This window comes from Xenopus laevis, chromosome 3S (assembly GCF_017654675.1).
Source record: "Xenopus laevis strain J_2021 chromosome 3S, Xenopus_laevis_v10.1, whole genome shotgun sequence".
Lineage (NCBI taxonomy): Eukaryota > Metazoa > Chordata > Amphibia > Anura > Pipidae > Xenopus > Xenopus laevis.
The window spans coordinates 74,701,724-74,723,349 of record NC_054376.1 but is presented as its reverse complement, the minus strand read 5'-3'; the positions used below and the strand labels follow the sequence as shown (position 1 = coordinate 74,723,349).

Here is a 21,626-nt window from a genome sequence, read left to right as displayed (position 1 = left end):
CTTATCAATTTCAACGAGTCGTGTCATTGCCTTGTAGAATCGGCAGGTGGCGCTAGAGGACCTTTCAGGTACCATCAGAAGCAAATAGTTGTTCCTATCAATCCCTTCTCGCAGGACGCTCCAGTGCCGTTGCCATGGTGACGGGTGTCACGCTCCTCTCCACGTTACGAACAATACATTTAAATGGAGAGAACAAAAACTTCCCTCCCTTCCCCTGTGTCCTTCTAACAGTATTTCTCGCAGCTTATTTCGAAGTTAACATTTATAGTTAATGGATATGGGAAATAGAAAACATTTAAAGGAGAAACATGCAACGAAATCCTTATATTAAAATAAAAACTCCTGTCGTGTAGCAGAGATAAAAGCAATTTGAAAAGGCTGACTGGCACCCAAGGCATCTTGCAGTTGTCTCTATCCGCCCCCGGGGCCAGGCTCATAGGGAATGAGGGGATTCCCGGCAGTGCGACAGGGTGCAACAATAGCAGCTCATGTGACACTCACAAAGCCCCGTCGGCTCCAACACATACTATAGAGAAGTTGTGCGGTTCTAGTCTGAGGGGCCCAGAGCAGCCGAAACCCGTTGCGCGGGCGGGGGAAGGGGCAGACGGCTCAGAGCGAGGCTCCCGGCGGAGGAACAGGTGGCAGCGCAGCCAGTGAGGGGGAAGCCCACAGTCACATCCATTCAGGAAAGACCTGTAGCGCCGCTTTAAGTGGGGGTGGGAGAGAATGTCCCATTGACCCCAGAAAAGTCCATACGCTCGGTGGTATTACAAGTACTATCCCAGGCCGGGGTTATATAAGCTATAGCAACCGTCCCTTGCGTTACCGGAGCGCCACTGCCAGGGGCAGACAGGAGAGGCCAGAGCTCCGGAGAGTGAGGGGCCGCCCCCGGCAGGGCGCACAGACTGGGAGCAGGTTTATGCTAATCAGGACCGAGGGGAGGAGGAGGCGGAGGAGAGGGGAGCGGCGCTGAACCAGGGGGGTTGGAGCCATTTTGAAATCACTTTTAAACTTCCCGTGGGATAAGAAGTGAAATTGGGGCGAGCGGCCCTGATGCCGCCCCTCAGGCCTCTGTGAGGAGATGTGGGCGCTGAGTGTGTGTATGACGGTGCTGGGGCTGCTTCAGCTCGCGGGGGCTCTGCAAGTTCACCTCTATCCCGGGGGAGCCAACCTGTCCTTGGGAGCGGACTGGACTTACCTCCTGGAGAACAACTCAACGGCGATTGCACTGAGCCACCTGGGAGAGCTGAGCTTGATACCCGGGTCAGACTGTTCTCATGTACCGCTTCCCGCAACCCTCCGTGTCACCTCCCGCTCTGACCGGACCGTCCTATCCATCCGCCTGCGAGTGTATGTGCACCGGCCGGAGTGCCCTATTGAGAGCCGGGGGGAGAGCGCGGGGGCCCGCGAGAGTCTCCCTGATGTGGACATTGAGTACAGAGCGGAGTATATGGCCCCCCGGTGTCCCCCGGAACTGCTGCATAAGACTCAGGCACTTGTGGCCGCTCTACTGGGGGGGACCGGCTGTTCACTGTCTGATTCCTCCATTGTGCGGCGGACTGTGTGCGGGAGCTCAGGGGCAGCTGTGCCCATCATGTGTAGGGGCTCCTCGGAGCAGGTGCTGGTGCGGGTGAGGAGGAAGCTTCGGGGCAGACACAGGAGAATAAAGAGGAGCACAAATAGCAGCCCCCAGTTCCAACTCCATAACTACCAGGCGTCGGTGCCGGAGAACGAGCCGGCGGGGACCCGGGTGACTTCTCTGCGGGCAGTGGATCCGGACACGGGGGAGGCGGGCCGGCTGGAGTACTTCATGGAGGCGCTGTTCGATAGTCGCTCCAACGATTACTTTGAGATCGATTCAGAGACGGGCACGGTGAGCACCAGCCAACCACTGGACCGGGAGACCAAGGACACTCACGTGCTCAAAGTAACGGCAACTGACTTCGGGTCCCCCCGGAGATCCGCCACCACCTACCTGACCGTGACAGTCAGTGACACCAATGACCACGTGCCGGTGTTCGAGCAGTCCGAGTACCGGGAGAACATCAGGGAGAACATAGAGGTGGGCTACGAGGTGATGACTATCCGGGCCACTGACGGGGATGCGCTGTCCAACGCCAACATGCTGTACCGGCTCCTGGGGGGCACCGAGGGGGCATCTGCCGTGTTTGAGATCGACGCCCGCTCCGGCATTGTCCGCACCCGAGCACTGGTGGACAGGGAGGCGGTAACGGACTATCAGCTCATTGTGGAGGCGAATGACCAAGGCAAGGACCCCGGTCCCAAAAGTGCCACGGCCACCGTGTATATCTACGTGGAGGACGAGAACGATAACTACCCGCAGTTCAGCGAGAAGCGCTACGTGGTGCAGGTGCCGGAGAACATCAGTCCCAACAGCCAGATCCTGCAAGTACAAGCCACCGACCGGGACAAGGGCAACAACGCTATCGTCTATTACAGCATCGTCAGCGGCAACATCAAGGGCCAGTTCTACATCCACTCGTTCACCGGCAACATCGATGTCATCCACCCGCTGGACTACGAGGCGATCCGGGAGTACAGTATGAGGATCAAAGCGCAGGACGGGGGGCGGCCTCCCCTCAGCAACACCACGGGCATGGTCACAGTGCAGGTCGTGGACGTCAATGACAACGCGCCCATCTTTGTCAGCACCCCATTCCAGGCCACCGTGCTGGAGAACGTGCCCATTGGCTACTCGGTGGTTCATATCCAGGCCAATGATGCCGACTCCGGGGACAATGCCCGCATACAGTACCGGCTCACCGGCACCCCTCCCAATTTCCCCCTTGTCATCAACAATAACACCGGCTGGATTACAGTTTCCCTAGAGCTGGACCGGGAGGCGGTGGAGTTGTACACTTTTGGAGTAGAAGCCAGGGACCAGGGCGAGCCAGCCATGACCTCCTCAGCCAGTGTCACCATAACAATATTGGATGTCAATGACAACAACCCAACTTTCACCGAGAAGGCTTACCATCTGCGCCTGAATGAGGATGCGGCTGTGGGGAGCAGTGTCCTGACCCTGACTGCTGTGGACAGAGATGTGAACAGTGTGGTCACTTACCAGATCACCAGTGGCAACACCAGAAACCGCTTTGCCATAACCAGTCAGAGTGGGGGAGGACTGATCACTTTGGCTCTACCTTTGGATTACAAACAGGAGAGGCAGTATGTCCTTACTGTCACTGCTTCTGATGGCACCAGGTCTGACACTGTCCTAGTCTTCATCAATGTCACTGATGCCAACACTCACCGGCCAGTGTTTCAGAGCTCCCATTATACAGTCAGTGTTAGCGAGGATAAGCCCATTGGCACCTCAATAGTCACTATCAGTGCCACAGATGAAGACACTGGGGAGAATGCTAGGATAACATATACAATGGAAGATAACATACCCCAGTTCAGGATAGACCCAGACACAGGTACAATCACCACCCTCATAGAACTGGATTATGAGGACCAGGCATCCTACACAATAGCTGTGACTGCTAAGGACAATGGCATTCCACAGAAGTCAGATACCACCTATGTAGAGATTCTGATTCTCGATGCCAATGACAACATGCCACAGTTCATGAGGGACAGGTACGTGGGCTCTGTGTTTGAGGACGTACCACTTTCCACCAGTGTGCTTCAGGTTTCTGCAACAGACAGAGACTCTGGCCTTAATGGGAGGGTCACGTACACTTTCCATGGTGGGAATGATGGAGATGGGGACTTTTACATTGAGCCCACATCAGGCATCATTAGGACTAACGCAAAGTTGGACCGAGAAAATGTTCCTGTGTATAACCTAAAAGCCTATGCTGTTGATAGAGGTAACCCTCCTCTAAAATCCCCAGTGGACATCCTCATCACAGTATTGGACATTAATGACAATGCCCCTGTCTTCAAAAGTAATGAATTGGACATATATGTAGAGGAGAACAGCCCAGTTGGGTCTGTTGTTGCCAGGATCACTGCCACTGACCCAGATGAAGGCACCAATTCTCAGATCATGTACCAGATAGTGGAAGGGAACAATCCAGAGGTCTTTCAGTTGGATCTCTTCAATGGAGACCTAACTGCTTTGGTAGATCTGGATTATGAAGTGAAGACTGAATATGTGATTGTGGTGCAGGCTACCTCTGCTCCCTTGGTGAGCAGAGCAACTGTCCATGTCAAGCTCCTGGATAAAAATGACAATGACCCAGTGCTACAGGATTTTGAAATAATCTTTAACAATTATGTGACTAACAAATCCAATAGTTTCCCCATAGGAGTCATTGGCAAAATCCCAGCCTATGACCCTGATGTGTCTGACACTTTGCATTATAGTTTTGTTCAGGGGAATGAACTAAACCTGCTTATACTGGACCCTTCTACTGGAGAGCTCAAGTTGAGCCGGGATCTGGACAATAACCGTCCCCTTGAGGCACTGATGAGGGTCTCAGTGACAGGTAAGTGATGATATTCTGCATCCTTTGTCCTCTCTTCTGGTTGATTGCTTGTGATAAAAGAACTTATTAGTAGTATAAGCACACTGTTTCTACACTGACAATCCCAATTTCCTATATATGGATCATTAGTGTGTATACAGATACCACCCCTCCCCCAGGTCCAAGTACATTGAGATTTAGGGGGAGAAAGCAATTTAGTGGTATCATTGCAGACTACCTTACCTTGGAATGTGATCTTATCTGTTTATCTGTCTGCTTATAATTAGGATGTAGAGCATAAATCCTTCTTGACACATGTTAAAACAGTCTAAGATGAGTGATTTTAGCAACTGAACAAATACTTATGTTTATCTTGTGGTGAAAATTTACAGGTAGAATAACATCAATTTAAAGTAAGTTAGGTTTCCACTCTTGATATTTAGAATAACATGATTTATAATGAAAGAGAATGTAATTCTAAGCAATGTTCCAAAATCTTCATTACAATATTCAACCCCAAAATAAAAAAAATGCCTAAAAAAGAGAACACAATTCTAAGCAAATTTCCAATATACATTTATTAAAAATTTTCAGTACTTTTTAAAATATTTGTAAAAACAATTTCCATTGAAAACAGTATTTGCTTAATTCCTGGTTGTTACTTTTTAAACAATGTTGCAAAAGTTTAGATGTAATTTATAACAAACCGAAGATATGATTTATCTCTCAAAAATCTGAACCTACATAGAAGCAAACAGAAACAGTTGGGGGTGCCTCTAAATTAAGTGTTGGCCATATTCTAGTGCACAATAATGTTGAGATGTGGAATGTGAATATACCCTTTCTCAGCCATTTGTTGCCAGTATGAAAAGTATATTTGAACTGGTGCACCAAAAAAGGGTGCAAAACACAAAACAGAGGCAAGACAACTGCATTCCACTGAATGCAGTGAATGTCAGGTGTCAACCTGTCCCTAAGGCTAGGATATACAGTACATATATGTACATATACATTAGGATATACATGTTGAATGACTAGCTATCATCAAGTTGCCTTATGCTCGGGACCCTTCTCCTGCATGGAATCATTTTGCATACACAAGAAAGTGAGCAGAATATATGTAATACACATGAGATTAAACCGGTAAAATATTACTGTATAGGAATATATCTACTTCGTGAAATGTGTGTGTTCTTTTATATCTAAATATTATTATTTTATGTATGACCATGCCAGTTGGGAGATTTGGCAGAAATATCTAAGGTAGGAAAATAATGTAATGGTTGTGAAGTTGGGCTTGAATTTGCCAGGTCACCATTGAGACATTTTGGCAGGTGCTTTTACAGTACAGGTATGGGATCTGTTACCCTGAAACCAGTTATCTAGAAAGGTCTGAACTATGGGAAGGCCATCTCCCATATAGGCAATTTCAATTAAATAATTGCAAACAGTGAATTAAAATGTGCAACTATGTTGTTTTTACAAACTGATTCCTGCAGTACCATAGTATTTATAATACATGCTGTTTATGGATGTCAGCATCTTGGGGTTATTACTGTCAATACATTTTTACATTAATCTTAAAATACATTTTGTTAAGGAAAAGTTATGGAACGTTTTTCATTGTGACTTGCAGTCACAGATTTGCTGGCAATATGGTTTCTCATTTGTGATAACTGCATAGTAATGTCCATTTGGTATACCTCTGTGTGTCCTATCCTGTGGGATTCTCACAAAAAGCTTCATTTACAATTATAAATGCAATATGGACAGTAAACAAATGACGCTGAACTGAGTATGCATTGATGTTATTCATAAAGGTACTTGTGCCCATACATGTTCCTTTAAAGGACCAGTAACATCAAAAAAATTTTTTAAAAAAATTAGAATACAACGAAAAAAAAACCACCTAGACCAGTTAAAATTTAAAATTGCAAAGCGTTTATTAAGAAATAACTTACCGAAACTTGACTTCTGCTCCTCTTCAGAAAAGGCGACAGGGCGACCATCCATAGTGCAGCGCTCGATTTCTCCTCCCTTGCTAGCTCCCATAGTCTACTGACAGCAGGAAAACGTCGGACGGTGCTGGAAAGCTGCCCGGCTAGATGAAGAGCTGAAGTGCCTGGTGTGCGGCTCCTTCTACAGGGAGCCCATTTTCCTCCCCTGCTCCCATAGCCTGTTAGTATCCTGTGTGCCCGGAACATTCTTGTGCAGAGCTGGCACGCCTCAGGGGAGATCTTGCGGGGACTCAGCCTCCTACTCACCCAGCCCTGCCGCAGCAGGCGATGCTTAGTGAGATTGCCCCGGGCGGGTCTCAGTGCAGGCAGCAGGTCTCACAGACATCGCTGATTGTTGACTGATCTGACGGCTGCAGCCCCTGATCCAGTGTGATAAATTATAATTTCAAGCAAATTACGGATCGGTAATACTTGATGTGGTGCCGGTACTCACCCTGGTCGTTGTGTGGAGGGGAAGGACTTGTCCGCCATTTGCTTGAGATTATCATTTATAAGTAGATGGGAAAGCATAACATAAGAATATTTATGGTGTAGTTGTCAGCGATTACAAATATCCAGGTATAGTCTATATATAATGATCTACCTACCAGTTCAACACCACTGCCATCAATGGGATTTCTTTCCACACCATTTTCTGGGCATCCTCCTCACACCTTCGCCTCATGCTTGTTGGCTAATCTGCTGGCTGCAGTCTCTGATCCGGCATGATAAATGATAATCTCAAGCAGCGATGTCTGTGAGCCCTGCTGCCTGCGCTGCCACCTGCCCTGGGGTGAGGCTGAGTCACCGCAAGATCTCCCCCGAGGCGCACACAGGATAGGCACAGGCTGTGGGAACAGGGGAGGATAATGGGCTCCCTGTAGAAGGAGCCACACACCGGACACATCAGCTCTTTATCCAAGACTTCAGATCTTCATCCAGCCGGGCCGCTTTCCAGCACCGTCCGACATTTTCCTGCTGTCAGTAGACTATGGGAGCTAGCCAGGGAGGAGAAATCGAGCGTCGCACTATGGCCGGTCGCCCTGCTTTTTCCAAAGAGGAGCGGAGTTTCAGTAAGTTATTTCTTAATAAAGGCTTTGCAATTTTAAATTTTAATTTGTCTTGGTGTTTTTTTTTCCGTTGTATTCTAACGAATTTTTTTTTTTTAATTTTTTTTTGATGTTACTGGTCCTTTAACTTGCGGTGAGCACCAATGCACTGTAACTACTACAATTATAAATCATAATTACACCAAAATACCCACAACAATGTGAAATCAAAATTTGGTAGTTCATTAAGCTTGTTTAAAAGGATACTGTTTCATCACATGTTCAGCAATAGAACGACTTTTTGTGCTGTAAAGAGACCTGTTCTTGGGGCCTTGGCTTTCCCTAGATGAACAGCTGTGCCATTGCAGGGAATCAATAGAGTTGAATGCAAGCTGGAATTTAGCTCTATTGATCCAATGTGAACAGCTTGCTATATATATATATATATATATATAGCAATAACTGCACAAAGGGATATACAGTATATATATATATATATATATATATATATATATATATATATATATATATATATATATATATATATATATATACTGTATATCCCTTTGTGCAGTTATTGTAAAGCACAGCAGGGCATTACTTAAGCAACCAGTGGCTCACAAGCAGTATCTTGTTCAACAACCCCTTGGCTGTTGCTTTCAGTGGCCTCAAAGCAGGTGCTTATATTAGAATTCCTGGCTTGGAGGCAAGTTTTGGTTGCATAAAACCATGGGTAATGCCTCCTGTAGACTGCCAGTCAACATAGGGATTACCATCAGCCAATCACAACCCTTATATGGAACCACCATGAACTTTTTTCATGTTTGTGTTGCTCTCTAACTCGAAGGTGGCTCACGGGTAAAAAAACAAAGAAAAGTTGGAGACCCCTGATTTAAGATAACAAGTCAGCAGTTCAATCCAGCTGCATGTACATTTTATAATTATTAAGGTGTTCTGCTTAAAAAATATAGCTTCAGCAATACATACCTATATAAACTAATTGGTTTTCTGAGTAGGTAATTTTAAGCAATTGAAGTTCTGGTCTTCATCTAGACTTTTTCCTTAGGAATATTAGAGACCAGTCATAAAGAAATGAAGAAAATATTTCCATTAGCTTTGAAAAAAAAAAACAACTATAGATATTCAACTTAAGAAACCATTCAAGTGCAGTTGTTAAACATTAATTGCAGAAGTATGTGTATATCATTTACTATTCGGAATACTTGGGACCTGGAGCTTGCCAGATAGGGGGTACTAATGTAAACTGGATCGTCACAGCTTAAGTTTTGTCAATTTATAAAGATTAACAATACCTAATTGTTTTTCTGCCAGTATGGAATTTTCATCTTAGTTATCATTAAGTACTTTATTATTATTAGAAGAACTAAAGGAAATGCTTAAAAAAAGTTAGCTGAAAATAGATTCTGCAAAGATGGTGGCCTCTGCATAATCCCTGAGAATCTCTTAAATATTACTTGGGACTAAGGATCAGTGCATGTGTGTTTTTTGTATTTTTTTCACAGCCAAGTAACACATTATTTGTAACGTGCTAAGCCAAATGCCCCCAACTTGTTGTGTTTAAATGATCAGATCACAACTTGAGTGCACACTCCACACCACATCATGGGAATGCTGTCAGTAACACGTTTCCCTTGTAAAACTCTGGAAGTGGCTGTACTGTCCTGGGAGTTGCTAGGTCACTGTGGTAGAATTAGTGAAAGGACATACCTCATGTTACCAGTTTGTGTACTGGCTGTTAACACAGCTTAGTTCTTAATTTTAAATATAATGAGTTTCTTAGTACCCTCGGTGATTTATAGCACAGTCAGGGAGCAGATGAGCAGATAAACAGAAGCATCTTATCTTCAATGAGAGGGCAACTCTAGACTAAACACAGCTACTGAAACATTCTGTGAGAGTGAGGCATCTCCACCATGGCAGATCCTACATGTTAGGACAGATCACACAGAACTGCTCTTTCTAAAACTAGATCGGAAAAGTCTGCAGAATTTTATAGGTGTTTAAGGAAAAAGCAAATCAATTCATGTATTGCTTGTATGTTAATTACACACACTACTTTTCATGGGAAAATTTGTTTGCACCACCCTGATTTTAAAACAACCCCTACCATAGTTAATCAGTCCCAAGCAATTCTAATGGCTAGATTTTATAGCTATTTTGAATGATTAAGATGAGGGCCAGTGATTTATTGGAAATGCTTATTTTACAAGTTATTGCAGCAAAAACAAAAAAGGTTTAAAGATGATCAATTGCATTTTCACTTTAACAACTGGTTGCTGTGAATGTTTCTCTACAGGGCTGCAAAAGAGCAGTGCCAAAGGCTAATGTGTTCTCTAGAGAAGACATTGAGTTTGGAATGGGATAACTTCAAAGGAGATTAATCTATACATATCCAATCCACTCATTTAAATCAGATAGAAGAGCTACACAACATGTATTTTTTATCCTTTAATGTATTATAACAACTTTATATTGCATTTTCTAGGACATTTCTTAAAAGAAAACTGTCACAAACTAGATGCTGTGAAAAACTAAAAACTGTGATTTACTCTGTGGCTGTGTAAGAATATTTTTTGGGAACATTTCAGTATAAGACACCAAGTGTATTACTTTGGCATTTTTTTCAATGAGAGAAGTAAGAGATTACAATGAACTGATTTGTCAGCTTTAGACTGGCCTATATAAGGTTTCAGGAAACCCTGAGAACAGACTGATTTGCTTGTCTCTGACGTGCATTCCTTCCCTTTCTCACTCTTATTATCAGTTTTTTAGCTGATATATTTAGTGTCTAGATGAAACAGACTGCAGTACACTTGCTACATTTTATCTCAGGACTCTTGTTGCTGAAAGGAAACCTGGATAGTGCTGTATGCCAGGGATTTACAAGTAGCATAAAAAGCTAAAATATAATTTAAAAAAGCATATGTTGCTAATATCACAGTTACGTCTATCTGAAAGAATTCTTTGTGATGTAAAAGGAGGTGCAAGCAGGGGTGACTTTCTCAAACCTTTGAGAACATTGTTGTATTAAAACTTCTTTGTCCCCTATAGGGTATCTCTTTATTGGGAAGGAGCTGCATCTGTAGCATGGTGTGTATAGCAGTCTCCCTGCTCAGAGGAGCAGTACAATAATAACAATATGTTTTTAATATGTACTGATTGTTTAAATATTTCATATTGCACTCTAAGCATTTTTAAAAATCGAAAGAAGATCCCTCTCAGATTGTGGATGGAAGAGAGTTGCATACTGTGGGTTCTGCGTGAGTTGCATACTGTGGGTTCTGCTCCATGTGCCTGCCTGGGGGCAGGCACACAGAGCATTTCGTTTTCCGAAGTTGGCAATTAGAGAGTCTAAAACTTTACAAATATAAAAATTCCAATTAAAACATTTAGTCAATTAAAAAAACATTTAGTCAATTAAAAAACATTTGAGATCAATGTCAATGTTTAACCCTTTAGGTGCAAGTGTCTTTAGTTTGTTGATCCAGACTGTTTCTTCCTGAGAAATAGATTTAATTATATCACTCCCTCTCCAATGGGTTCTTTTTTGAATAATTCCTGCAAAGGTTAATAGTGATGGATCGGAGTTATGATGGCTCTTAAAATGAGCGGACACACTGTGTGTTAATACACCTTTTTTGATGTTATTCATGTGTTCTCCTATTCTTGTCTTAAGACACCTGCCTGTCCTTCCTATATATTGCAAGTTACATGGACATTGTAGCAAGTATATAACATTAGTGCTGTTACAAGTGATCAAACTTTTAATGTCAAAAGTTTCTTTAGTTACATTCGATTTGAATTGGAAACATTTTTGTTCTTTCTGTGTCTGTTTATATTTTCTGCTTTACTAGTTATGACTCATGAGTAATGAAGAAGCCTGGAGAAGAAATTACAGTTACAGTTGCAAATAACTTTAAAACAACTCAACATTTTAAATCCACGTATAATGGAAAGCTGCTTACTTTTATTTACTTTTTGATAACTTTTTTTTTTTTTTTAACATGCTAGGTCTAGTTGAGTATAGATTAATGGGTTAAAAACACCAGTACACATGGCTGATTTAAATGAGAACTAAACCATAACAATGGTTAATAATGCCATATTTTACCTTTTATTGTACTTCTACTTCTGGCAAAGGGGAATGGCAATTTATCATTCCCTCTGCAATGAGTGTACTAGAAAAAAACAAGGATACAATTATCCACATTCTCCATTGACTGTCTCAGAAGACTGTCGCTGATCTGCAACCATATAGAAATAATAGCAAGTCTTTCTTGTGGTGCTTATATACAGTAAGGTAATCACCTGTATGGCTGTAGTCTTACAGAAACTAGAGAAGCTCTGCCATAGAAATATTGTTGTAGAAGTATAAATAATAAAAATAATCCTCATAATATTGCTTAATAGTGAATATAGTCATTTGGGGCTATGTAATGGATGCTGTAATTTCTGTTTATGTAAGCCAGAGTAGTCTAACTTACCAAAGAAAGGTAATTATATATGACTGATGCCTTAATCATTGTTATTAAATGTGTTGACGTTACAAAGACTTGAGAATTGTGTAATTGTAGTGGTTTTAATATACTTTCCATGTACAGTAATGTCTGTATGCTGATATTCTCCCTATTTATTCATTTGTATGTATTTTAATCCTTAGGGCTATGCCATACCTCATGCTCTCAGTTGGTTGGTTGGTTATGGTATTTTTTTATTTAGAGAGCGACTGTTGCAGCTTGATATTCTAGCATGTCTTTGTTTTCAAGGAAATTCTGAGGTTTTAAAAAGAGACGTTCTGCACACAGGAAAAAACTTGTATAATTCATTACTTATATTTGAGGTACACTTCTATGATACTACAGAACACATCATTTTGATTTAGCTTAGGCTGCAGGTATACAACTTGAAAATTGTGTGAAAATTGCCTCCTACCATTGACTTGAATGAGAAAAGTGTAAAAGCATTGGTGGTTTCCAGCCAGAAAATGTCTCTTCACTTTGAACCACTAACTTACTTTCCATTTTTACCGGCTTTCAAAAATTTAGGCTTGTGCCTCCAGCCCTCTAAATCGTTAATTTGAGATATGTAATACAATTCTTTTGAAGCATCATTGAAATGCTAACTAGCTAAAGCTCAGGGAGCGTGCTCTGTAGGGACCGGAATTTCTGTTGCTGCTAAGCAATGTATTGGCTACTGTTTCAGTTGTGTCAGATGATTGGGTACAAACGCTATTAAAGCTCAGCAAGAGTGCTCAGTAGGAGCTGGTGTTTGTTGCTGCTTGCACTGTAACAACTAATGTATCAAATTGTAATCTGATGTACTGAGAATGTATCAATTGTGAATCTGATGTACTGAGAAACTTGACAAATTGATATATTTATATAGAAAGCAATTGAAAACACGTTTGCACTTTGCACTCCGCCTACCACAATTTCACCAAAATTAACGCAACTGCGCATGAGTTTCATCACAAATCAGGCAAAATATTTTTGAAGTCAGTCTGGCGTCATATCCAGTGTTCACTGCGGGTGACATGTGCAACCTATTTTTTTCAGTACAACTGAACTCCGACAGTCATTGCATTCTGAGGGAACCCTGGAGCTACCCCCTGGTCCTGAGATTGTGGTAGCCTCAAGATTCACCTATGTCAGTAGTCACAGCAACACTCCGTTCAGAATGGAATGCAGAAAGGACTTTGGATTTGCCTTGTCACCCAACCACATTTTTGTTTCCATTTATTTACTGGTTGTGTCCTGTTTCTCATATTTTTTTTCCTGCCAAGTGCTGGAGTTGTTGGAAAGCAGATATAAAACACAGTAGGGCAGAGCTATAAAAAAGAATAGTGCTTAATTCTATTAGTGCTGGGAACTGGAATGAAATAGAAGTAGCATGACAATTCACAGAAGCACTGTCACTTTAAAAATATGAAGGTCTGTTTTAGAAGTAGGGCCATTTGTTTTAAAATGTCAGTGGTTTATGTGCACTTTAAACTGCCTATTCAAGCAAACAGTCACGTGCACACCCGAGCCCTATGGAATGCTTACCCCCTGTGCTCGGACCCTAGAAAGTCGGCACTTCCTCAACACATCCAGGAACAAAAGAGACAGGTACCGGCACACAGGGCGATTCAAGCAGGGGACTGGCCCCTTACGTGTATATTTGTCAGCACAACGTTTCGGGGGCAGTTCCCCCTTCGTCAGGTGACCTGAAAAGTTGTTTTACAACTATTTTTACTATCTATTATAGGAGACTTAAGCTGGCCATAGATGTTGAGATTTTTAAAAGATCCGATCATCATTGTGAGACCGCAATTATCTCAGAACGATCGTACAAATTGTCCATCAACTAAAAAGACCAATTTGCTAGGAAAACAAAGGGTAGCTGCCTGCTTGGCCCTGCAAACATAGATAGATTGCACTGGGGCCAACAAAGATTTTTTAACCTGGCTGATCAATTTCCTGACATGTCGGACGAAAAATCGTAAGATGTTCCATCGTTCAAATCCCACTAACTGCACGATAATTTCGAAGGATTGGTCTGACTTCGATAAAATCGGTCGTTCGGCAAAAGAAATCTTTGCATCCATGGGGACCTTAATTGTTCCATTTTCTGTGGCCCTTAAATTGTAGCAGTTGGATAGCATTTTTTGTTGTTTCATTAAACAGCACACACAAATATTATGAACTCTTTTATACTAATGCTACTCTGGACCATGAACCGTTCAAATGCCCCAGGCAGCCAAGGGATGTTACTTGTGGGGTCAGCAGTGGAGTAACTAGATGCTACTGGGCCCCACAGCAAATTCATTTTAGGGCCCCCAACATTTCCAGAGGTTGTCCTGTTTTACCAATATATATTGACATTTCTCATTAATTAGGGCCTCATAGGCCCCCTATACCTCCTGGGCCCCCCTGCAGCCGCAGGGTCTGCTTCCTCTGTAGTTACGCCCCTGGGGGTCAGTGTTTTGTTTTTGGATATGATATTTAACAGGCTTGTTAATATTGGTGGCTTTTAAGCAAATAACAGCTTTTTGATAGTGTAGCTTGACTTAAAAGTTCATAAGCTCACATTGTTCTGGGTAAAACATAGGGGCACATTTACTAATGGTCGAATATCGAGGGTTAATTAACCCTCGATATTCGACCCTCGTAGTTAAATACTTGAAATATCGAAGTCGAAGGATTTAGCGGACGTTTTTCCTTCGATCAGAAATTGGCTAGAAAGCCTATGGGGACCTTCCCCATAGGCTTACATTGATGTTCGGTAGGTTTTAGGTGGCAAAGTAGGTGGTTGAAGTTTTTTTTAAAGAGACAGTACTTCGACTATCGAATGGTCGAATAGTCGAACGATTTTCAGTTCGAATCGGTCGATTCGAAGTCATAGTCAAAGTAGCAAATTCGAAGTATTTTTTATTCTATTCCTTCACTCGAGCTAAGTAAATGTGCACCTTAGAGTAACTCTTGAGTGTCATTAAGAAGATTTTGCCAGTGGTGGTTGCAATGAAATACATACTAGTGTGCAAATACATACTAATGTGACTGATAATACCGGGGAATGTAACCCATAACTTTTAATATGAGTAGATAAGAGAAATGCTTGCTTAGCTGCCTTCTCCAGTAATTTGGAAACCATTCCTTTAGTTGTGCTAGCAATGATGTATCCATTTATATGATGGTGTTACTGTTACTCCAAGCCCAGACTGGGTTCTGGAATAACAGTACCCAGTGATGATAGGTAGTAGAATTTATTCACATTTGTTTCCCACTTGGCTCACCCTTCCGATCATATTGCCAAGAATGCTACTAAAACCTGTTGAAAGCAGAGCCTCTCAAGCACATTAACCAGCCATTTATCCAGGCTACTATGATCTCTCCATGTGATTTCTTATATATATTTCTGAAGACTTCTAATAACATTTAAGTCTGGATGTGTACATTACTTTGCAGTCTTACATTTCACTTTGCCTTGCCTCTGTATTGTAATGTACTACATCTTTTTAGCAGGCTAAAATGAAAGAACTTTCAGTGAATGCACCAGAAAATAAGAATTGCTTAAAATTCAATTTATTTTGAAATAATACTGTCTGTTTAATTTAAAACATTCTTCTTTTTGCTAAGTTTACAAGGATAACGTTTGTTGAAATTGATGAGTGCTGGTCTGTATACTCTTGAATGAGTGAAATGATGAAATACACTACGTTCTGATGTACACCAGAAGTGTGCTGGTCTTGGGGTCTTTGTTGTTTATAGTTTTTGAAATATTTACATTATTTTTATTCTGCAGCCCTTGGGCTTAGAATTTTAACTTACATATGGCTGCTTGGACTACATTATCCTAGAAAACAGGCAGCAGTTTAAAAGAAGAAGAAGGCAAGTTTCTAAAAATAAATATAAGCAAAATGTGGGTAAGGATATCAAAACAGCATGATATGGGGGGGTGCTCTATAACTGTTTTGCCGGGGGCCCAGTTAAGTATCCTTCTGCCACTGACTGAGTGAGTTTCAAAAGCTTTGTTACTACTTACTACACACACTCAATGTGTTTGTATTTTTGAATGGACAGATGTGTATACATGGCAGCTTATTGGTTGGTATGATTATATGGCCTTTGAACCCACAGTTTACAAGCTGGGTGGAATGTGGCAGCAGGGTAAAGGCAGGGTTACATCCATTCTCAGCTATCAGAAGGAATAGTCTTTAATATCAATGCAGATCTCAAAAAGTAAGTAGAGGTGGGATGGCATCACCAGCAGTAAATGTGTAACTTAAACAATAAAGATAGGCATTTTTTCAAATTCTATAACGTGGTGGCTGCATGTCTCCATAACTTTATCAGCCACCAAACTTGTTGTAACTAGTGTTAGACCTATGCAAGCAAGTGAAGAACAAGTACTTTTTATTATATAGAAATTGGTACAGTTACAAAACAGGCTGTTTTATTTGATGCTACATTGAAGCATAAGCTAAAACAATCAAATATCCCTTTAAAAGCATAGTACTAACTAACTACCAGACAGCTTGATAGTCTCTACCCAACCCTACCTTATAACTAATTATCTATAGCGTGTTGTAGTTCAATACTGTAGCACATTACAGCGTATGCATGTACCAGACATAGCTAGCCTTTATGGTTTCTATTTACCCTAAAGTTGTCATTGCCAACAAAAGAAATCTTTTTCACATACCTATTTATTTGATATATTCAGGGTAATGTTTGCTTGTCTGCATGTCTTCATTGAAGCAGTATCCCAGTGAATAATTAAGTGGATATTTCCCAACTTGCTTACTAAAATCAGCAATGTGTGTTTTCTCAAAGAAAAGACCTTCTGTTCTGACAACTTGTTTAAAATGTTTGTTTGTTTTTAAAAAAGAAAAATTGGAGGGGATCCTCTCACTTACACCACATTCTGTTTTGTAGTTACCGAATATTGTATCAGAATTGCTATTGTAATATCATATAATGATTTTACTGGTATATACTGACGTGAAGTTTGATGCATTTGCACATTAAAAAATATATGTATAAAAAGTGTGTGTGTGTGTAAACTGCAGTGTTTATTATTATCCAAATGTTTAGGAGATTTAGCGTAAATGACAAAGGTTAATCAATCTGAAGTAGGATTTGTTAATCAGAAATAAATGTTCCCCTTCAGGGAAATAGTGTGTTTCTTTATGACTAATAACGTCAATGTTATTTGAATAGTTGTATTCTCGGGAGTCTACTTATTAAAGAAAAATAAAACATGAAAACCAATTGCAATTTTTTTCTAGTTGATTTAAAGATGAACAACCTCTTTAATTCCCATCCAAAACTAGCTCTGGTGGATTTTGTTAAAAAAGTAATTTTGGAAATATTCACTGTAAATGAGTTGTCATACTTATAATTTCTATTCACAACAGCAAAACAAGGCTGCTCGCAGACTTAAAAACACACTGAAACAATTATCTAAAATATAAGAAGCAACGCTTCCTGGCTGGAAGTTAGGGACCCTGCTGCAAATACTTTTATATTTGTATTTGTATTGTTTCTTTACTCGCCATTGTTTCTTTACACTCGGTCCTTTGCGTTTTTAACTTGTTTATTAAAGGGGAACTCCACAAAAACATAACTTAGGCTTTTTGAAAAGTAAACATAATTTCAAGCAACTTTGCAATATACATCAATTAAAAAATATGCATCAGGACTTTACTGGTTTGGGACAGTTCCCTAAGCCCAGCCCTTTGCTCTCCTACTGATCTCTCTTGACTACTTTGCTAAGCTGGCTGACTACCATTACTTTGTATCAGCAGCCATCTGTGCTTAGACTGCATCCTCAAAACCCCACAGTTCCCGGCACATGTGATTTCAATAAGGAATGGAACATCACAGTGCAATGCATTATGGGTTATGTAGTTCCTGCATGCTGTCTGTAAGCTGTGAAGTTGTTATAATTTGTAACATCAGTGTTTTAGTCCCTCCTCCCCTGCCCGGATTTCAAATGACGCAGAAAGAGAAGAACTGTTAAACAGCTGGATTTCAGCATAGAAAATGGCATTTATTCATACTTTTTGAAGAAACATGTAACTGTGATGGGTATATTAGGGGTTTCTGTGTTATGTGGGCCTCTTTATCAAATTTTGGTTTGGAAGCTGGAATTCCCCTTTAATGACCTGGAGGTGGGCATTGAACGTACATAAACTCAAAGGATGAAAACATAATTATGCCTCTTTATAGGTCCCTGGTAAGGCCTCATCTAGAATATGCAGTGCAGTTTTGGACTCCAGCAATTAAGAGAGATATAAATGAACTGGAGAGAGTGCAGAGACGTGCAACCAAACTGGTTAGAGGGATGGAAGACTTAAATTATGAGGGTAGACTATCAAGGTTGGGGACATGATTACACTTTACAAGTACAATAGAGGACATTATAGACCAATAGCAATAGCGGATCTCTATCTCTATGGCTACCTTTCAACACTGCAGCTCATCAAGTCTTTGATCAAATAGCCATGTAATAAATTTGCCTCCAAATCTTTATTTCTAGTCTGTTTATTTATATTTATGTTATGTAAAGGGGTTGTTCACCTTTGAGTTATCTTTTAATATGATGTAGAGAGTGATATTCTGAGACAATTTGCAACTGGCTTTCATTTTTAATTATTTGTTGTGTTTGAGTTATTTAGATTTTTATTCAGCTGCTATCCAGTTTGCAATTTCAGCAATCCAGTGGCTGCAAATAACCCTAGTAACCATGCCCTTTTTTGACTAAGAGGAATATGAATAAGAGGCCCGAATAGAAAGATGAGTAATAAAAATTAGCAAAAACAATACATTTGTATCCTTACAGAGCACTTGTTTTTAGATGGGGCCAGTTACCCACATGAGCCCCTGGAGTCTGCTTTCTCCTACTGTATTGTCCCCCACCTTGTTTCCCATGGACAGTGTGTTTACATAGACAGTAATGGAAAGTAGCTTCCTGTTAAGCATGTTTTGAATGATAGTGATTAAATGCCTAGTGTGTCATTGCCCTTAGGGATGTTAATTTTCTTGGTAGAATTGTCGCTTTCAGCTCTGAAGAAAAGGAAGGTGCTACTTACTCACTATTTTGTCCTTAATTGAACAGAATGAGGATGCTGACATGTCTGTATGAGATTACTTAGCACACTATTTCACTAGCATTTTTTCACAATGTTTAGCATGGTTTTATTTACAGAGTATTCAATCCTTTATATTGTATGGCACATTTTGTTATTTAGTTCCAACTAGTTAAATAAAAAGTATCTAATAAGCCAAAGGGTTCCAAGAAGCAACAAAAGGGGTGACAGTTGTGACCATACAGGAATTTCCACTTTGTTGACATATTGTATATGTTGCTTGTGTCTGGTAATTAGAAAAGACCCACATGTGAAATGGGTTAAAAACCATGCAGATGAGTGTTCATGTGAGTATTGTATGATATTAAGAATGAACAGAAAGGAATGCAGCAGAGTAATCATGCTTGACTCTGAGGATTTAATATATATATATATATATATATATATATATATATATATATATATATATATATATATATATATATATATATATATATATATATATGTTCATATAGACTTAAATCGTTATAGTTTTGTAGCTGGTTACTAAATATTATCTGTGCCACCCCCCTCAGTGATTTAACTGTATTTTTCTTTTTATTAATCATTTGGTGAGTTGGCCTGTAATTGTATCAGAATTATTTGTAGGCCCCTTCACTAAGAGGGTTCATTTGGACATCAGCTGTGTTTTTCTAGACTAGAATTATGGAAAGAAATTGAAGCCCTTTATGACCATTCATTTAGTTTAGTTATTAGAGTTTTAGTTATTAAAAAAATAAACATTGGTTTATATCTAGACTCTCATTGCCTCATTGCCTCATCTGTGCCTAGTATCTCAGTAATTTCCATTTATATTGCCAACCATTGTGCACTAAAGCTGGGCCATAAACAGTGGGAGAACGATTATAGTCTGTAATGATAATAAAGTTGCTTCAAGGTTCTTGACGTCTTGACTCCAGAAATGACGTTTCTTAAGCTGGTGTTACATGTAGTGAAACTAGTAAGCAGTTTGATTGTTTGCAAGTATGCTGGCTGACTTTTTGATCTGTCCCATTGGCTGTCAGAAGGTAACTAGAGAGTGTTTCGGATATTACTATAGCTCCTGTCTAACCCATAATATATATATAAAAAAAGTCATGCTGGTGTTGTGTGTGAAAAAAGGTCTTTCAATATATTAATGAGTAATGGGTCCTTGTTTAATGTTAGATAACACTTTTAGTTCACTACATGCTGTTATTTTCTACATAGGCACAATGTGTAAACAGGCTTGTTTGCTATTGGCTAGGAAGTCTCACACCTGATTTAGCAACTCTGTGCAAACAGGTGTGTCTGTGAATATTTGTCTTCTTTTGTTAACCATTCAGTAACCCACAAGCTTTTCATCAGGCTCTAAACAGGTTAATGTATTGAGTATTCTGAATAATTATTTTTTTATTCAACCAAAAGAACATTTTCACATCTATTTCTTTTTAATGTATTTACAAATGTGGCTCATGAAGATTAACCAGTAGAAAATGACTAATCATATCACCTTAATGATGTCACTAATGGCTATCTAGTTTGTTATTTTCAGAGTACCGCAGTACTGCAGGATATAGTTGGACTACCACTCCTAGCATGCTTAAACTTTTGATTATATATATAATTATCTAGAGGTTGATATCTACCTTTGCAATTGTGAGACTTGGCAGTGCTATGTATTCCTTGCTAAAATGTCAAAACAATTTCAAGTTTCTTCTTGTTTCAGCTTTGCTGTATATGAATAAATATATTACCTTAATTACAAAGAACAAATAGTCTAGAACATGATTAGATATTCAAATTGCTCACAAAGTGATGCCAAATCCCTAAAATTGTAGACAGTCCTAATGGCAAATGTATGTAAGGGAGGTTGCACAGAGTGAATATTTACACCATGGCTTTAGTATTTCTGAGTGAAACTTGAAGTCCATTGACTTACAATCGAATTGGGATTTTTTTTCCATGAATCTCAAAAAACGTCATTGTTTTCCTGTTTTCTTAAAAGCTCTAAAAATTCAATTGTCAGAAAAACTTGAATTTTTAGAGGTTTTTGGATTTTTTAGCGCTTCATTCAGCGGTTTGTTTTTCATTCATACTATTTATATTCGGCTATTTTTATAAATTCCATGACAATTGTGGTTTTAGAGATTGAGTTTAGTCGTGGATTCAAAAACCTCTAAAAAACGACCTTATAATCCTCCAAGTGTAATTGCAGTATATGTGTTTAATCATTTTATCTATCAAGCAGGCACTGGGGTTTCAGATTGGTTTAGAGTGGTATTGACTGTTTGAGAGTCCTTTTGAAAATGTTTAGAGTTTGTAATCGTATTAAAATGATATGTCCAAAGAAGAATTGTTGTTACAGTAGAATAGTATGTGCATATAAACTATGGCTTTATATACCTATATACAATATTAAGTTTGTAATTTGTAGCTAATTATGCAAATGACAAATATATTAGAAGGCAAAATAGAAGATAGTGGGGAATATTTTTTTTCATACATAAATTAACAAAGCACAAGCGGC

At 40.1% G+C, this 21,626-nt stretch overlaps 1 protein-coding gene across 7 annotated transcripts in view; it reads left to right on the top strand.

The window, feature by feature from the left end:
• Nucleotides 1-224: 224 nt before the first annotated feature.
• celsr1.S (cadherin EGF LAG seven-pass G-type receptor 1 S homeolog) overlaps nt 225-21,626 on the top strand; it is a 96,469-nt gene continuing 75,067 nt past the window's right edge. For 6 of the 7 annotated variants that reach the window (XM_041588506.1, XM_018255794.2, XM_041588504.1 and 3 more), the window contains exon 1: nt 226-4,460. In XM_041588506.1, coding sequence (XP_041444440.1) covers nt 1,082-4,460 — 3,379 coding nt within the window. In that variant the 5' untranslated portion in view covers nt 226-1,081. Of the gene's footprint in view, nt 4,461-21,626 lie in introns of all 7 variants that reach the window. The other variant, XM_041588505.1, reaches the window with a different exon arrangement.